We start from the raw sequence: 2,500 nt of genomic DNA, 5'->3' as shown, positions 1-2,500 counted from the left end.
ATGGGGAGGGAGAAGGAAGGATTAGGAGGGAAGGAAGGGAGAACGGGAAGGAGGGAAAGGGAGGAGGAGCCAAGAAAGGGGGAGGGGGAAGGAGGGAAGGGGAGGAGGAGGAAGAGGGAAGGAGATGGGGAAGATTGAAGAAAAGGGAAGGGGGAGGATGGGGAAGGTTGGGGAGGAAGGGGGTAGGAGAGTAGAAAAAAAGAAGATGAAAAGGACGAAGAAGAAGAAGAATAGGAGAGAAATTTGTAAAGAAAAAGAGAAATAAAGAAAGAGAAGTAGAAAGGAGTAACAAAGTGAAAAGGAAAACAATCAGACAAAAAAAACAAAAAAACAAGAACACAGGATAGGGTAAGAAGAGAGAATTGAGAAAAAATAAATAAAAATGAAAATGAATGAAAAAGAAATGTTGAAGGTGATCAATAGAATTGTCTAACTTGGTTTATTCATTTATTCATTGTCATTATCATTGTTGTTGCTTCACCATCACTCTTATCATTGTTATCATTATAATTATTATCATTCTGATACTAGCATTAACGTTTTTGTGATTGTTATTATCATTGTTATTATTATCATCATCATTCTGATTATCCTTACGTACATTATTATTGTCTCTATTATTTTTATCATATTATTATTATCTTTATCATTATTTGGATCATAATCTGAATTTTGGAGAAAAAACATATTGAATATATTTTGAATACCCTTCACATTCCCATTTTTCTCTATCTATCATTTTGATTAATTAATTTTAGGTTCAAATTTTAGATTTAAAAAAAATGTTAATTTGTTCACTTGTTCAATCGTGTTCTTCTCCTGTTCACTTGTCCACTTTTACTCTCTCTCTCACTCTCTTGTTCACTTTTTCAATCTTATTCTTCTCCTGTTTATTTGTTCACTTTCTTTCGCACTCTTGTTTGTGTATTCACTTTCTCTCTCTCTCTTGCACTCCTGTTCATTTGTTCACTCTCACTCTCTCTCACACTTTTGTTCATTATTCACTTTCACTTTCTCTCACACTTTTGTTCATGTGTTCATTTTCTCTCTCTCTCGCACTCCTGTTCATGTGTTCACTTTCACATTCTCTCACACTTTTGTTCATGTGTTCATTTTCTCTCTCTCTCGCACTCCTGTTCATGTGTTCACTTTCACTCTCTCTCACACTTTTGTTCATTATTCACTTTCTCTCTCTCTCTCTCTCGCACTCCTGTTCATGTGTTCACTTTCTCTCTCTCTCTCTCGCACTCCTGTTCATTTGTTCACTTTCTCTCTCTCTCGCAGTCCTGTTCATTAGTTCACTTTCACTTTCTCTCGCACTCCTGTTCATTTGTTTACTTTCACTCTCTTTCACACTCTCGTTCATGTGTTCACTTTCACTCTCTTTCACACTTTTATTCATGTGTTCACTTTCTCTCTCTCTCTCGCACTCCTGTTCATGTGTTCACTTTCTCTCTCTCTCTCGCACTCCTGTTCATGTGTTCATTTTCTCTCATTTGTTCCCTTGTTCACTCCTGTTCTTCTTTCCTTTAGGGTGATCACGTTCAAGACCGGAGAAACTTCATTGAATTCGCACAGAAGAAAGAGCTCGTGTATACAATACGTGGTGCCATGTACGTATTTCTTTTGGAAGTGACACTTAAGGGTATTTTGTGTGCTTATTGGGGAGTCGTATTTTGTATACGCCTCTCCCTCCTCTTCTTTCCTTTGTTTCCATCTACTTTGCTGCTTTATTTTACTTTCCGTCCTCCTCTCTTGACCCTTCCTCTTCTTTGGTCTCCCTTCCCCTATTCCCTCGTTCCATGTACCTCACTGTGTGTTGTATTATCCTCTCCTCCTCCACCCCCTTTACCCACTATGTATTGTAGATCCCTTCTTCTCCCCCCCCCCACCCCTCCTCATGTGCTGTATAACCCACCCTCCTCTTTGTCCCCCACCCCCCCACCCCATGTGCTGTATATCCCCCATTTTTATCCCACTCCATGTACTATATATCCCCCATTTTTATCCCACTCCATGTACTACATATCCCCCATTCATATCCCACTCCATGTACTGTATATCCCCCATTCATATCCCACTCCATGTACTATATATCCCCCATTTTTATCCCACCCCATGTGCTGTATATCCCCCATTTTTATCCCACTCCATGTACTATATATCCCCCATTTTTATCCCACTCCATGTACTATATATCCCCCATTTTTATCCCACTCCATGTACTATATATCCCCCATTTTTATCCCACTCCATGTACTATATATCCCCCCTTTTTATCCCACCCCATGTGCTGTATATCCCCCATTTTTATCCCACTCCATGTACTATATATCCCCCATTTTTATCCCACTTCATGTACTATATATCCCCCATTTTTATCCCACTCCATGTACTATATATCCCCCATTTTTATCCCACTCCATGTACTATATATCCCCCATTTTTATCCCACTCCATGCACTATATATCCCCCATTTTTATCCCACTCCATGTACTA

At 39.2% G+C, this 2,500-nt stretch overlaps 1 protein-coding gene across 2 annotated transcripts in view; it reads left to right on the top strand.

Moving 5' to 3' along the window:
- LOC122252789 (uncharacterized) overlaps window positions 1-2,500 on the top strand; it is an 11,773-nt gene that overhangs the window by 7,850 nt on the left and 1,423 nt on the right. For both annotated transcript variants that reach the window (XM_043015455.2, XM_043015453.2), the window contains exon 6: window positions 1,534-1,613. In XM_043015455.2, the coding sequence (XP_042871389.2) occupies window positions 1,534-1,613 (80 nt within the window). The remainder of the gene's footprint in view (window positions 1-1,533; window positions 1,614-2,500) is intronic.

Source organism: Penaeus japonicus, unplaced genomic scaffold, assembly GCF_977035675.1.
Source record: "Penaeus japonicus unplaced genomic scaffold, GWHDUDI00000001_assembly GWHDUDI00000037, whole genome shotgun sequence".
Lineage (NCBI taxonomy): Eukaryota > Metazoa > Arthropoda > Malacostraca > Decapoda > Penaeidae > Penaeus > Penaeus japonicus.
Note: the sequence above shows the minus strand (reverse complement) of the source record. Positions and strands in the feature narration are given on the sequence as shown.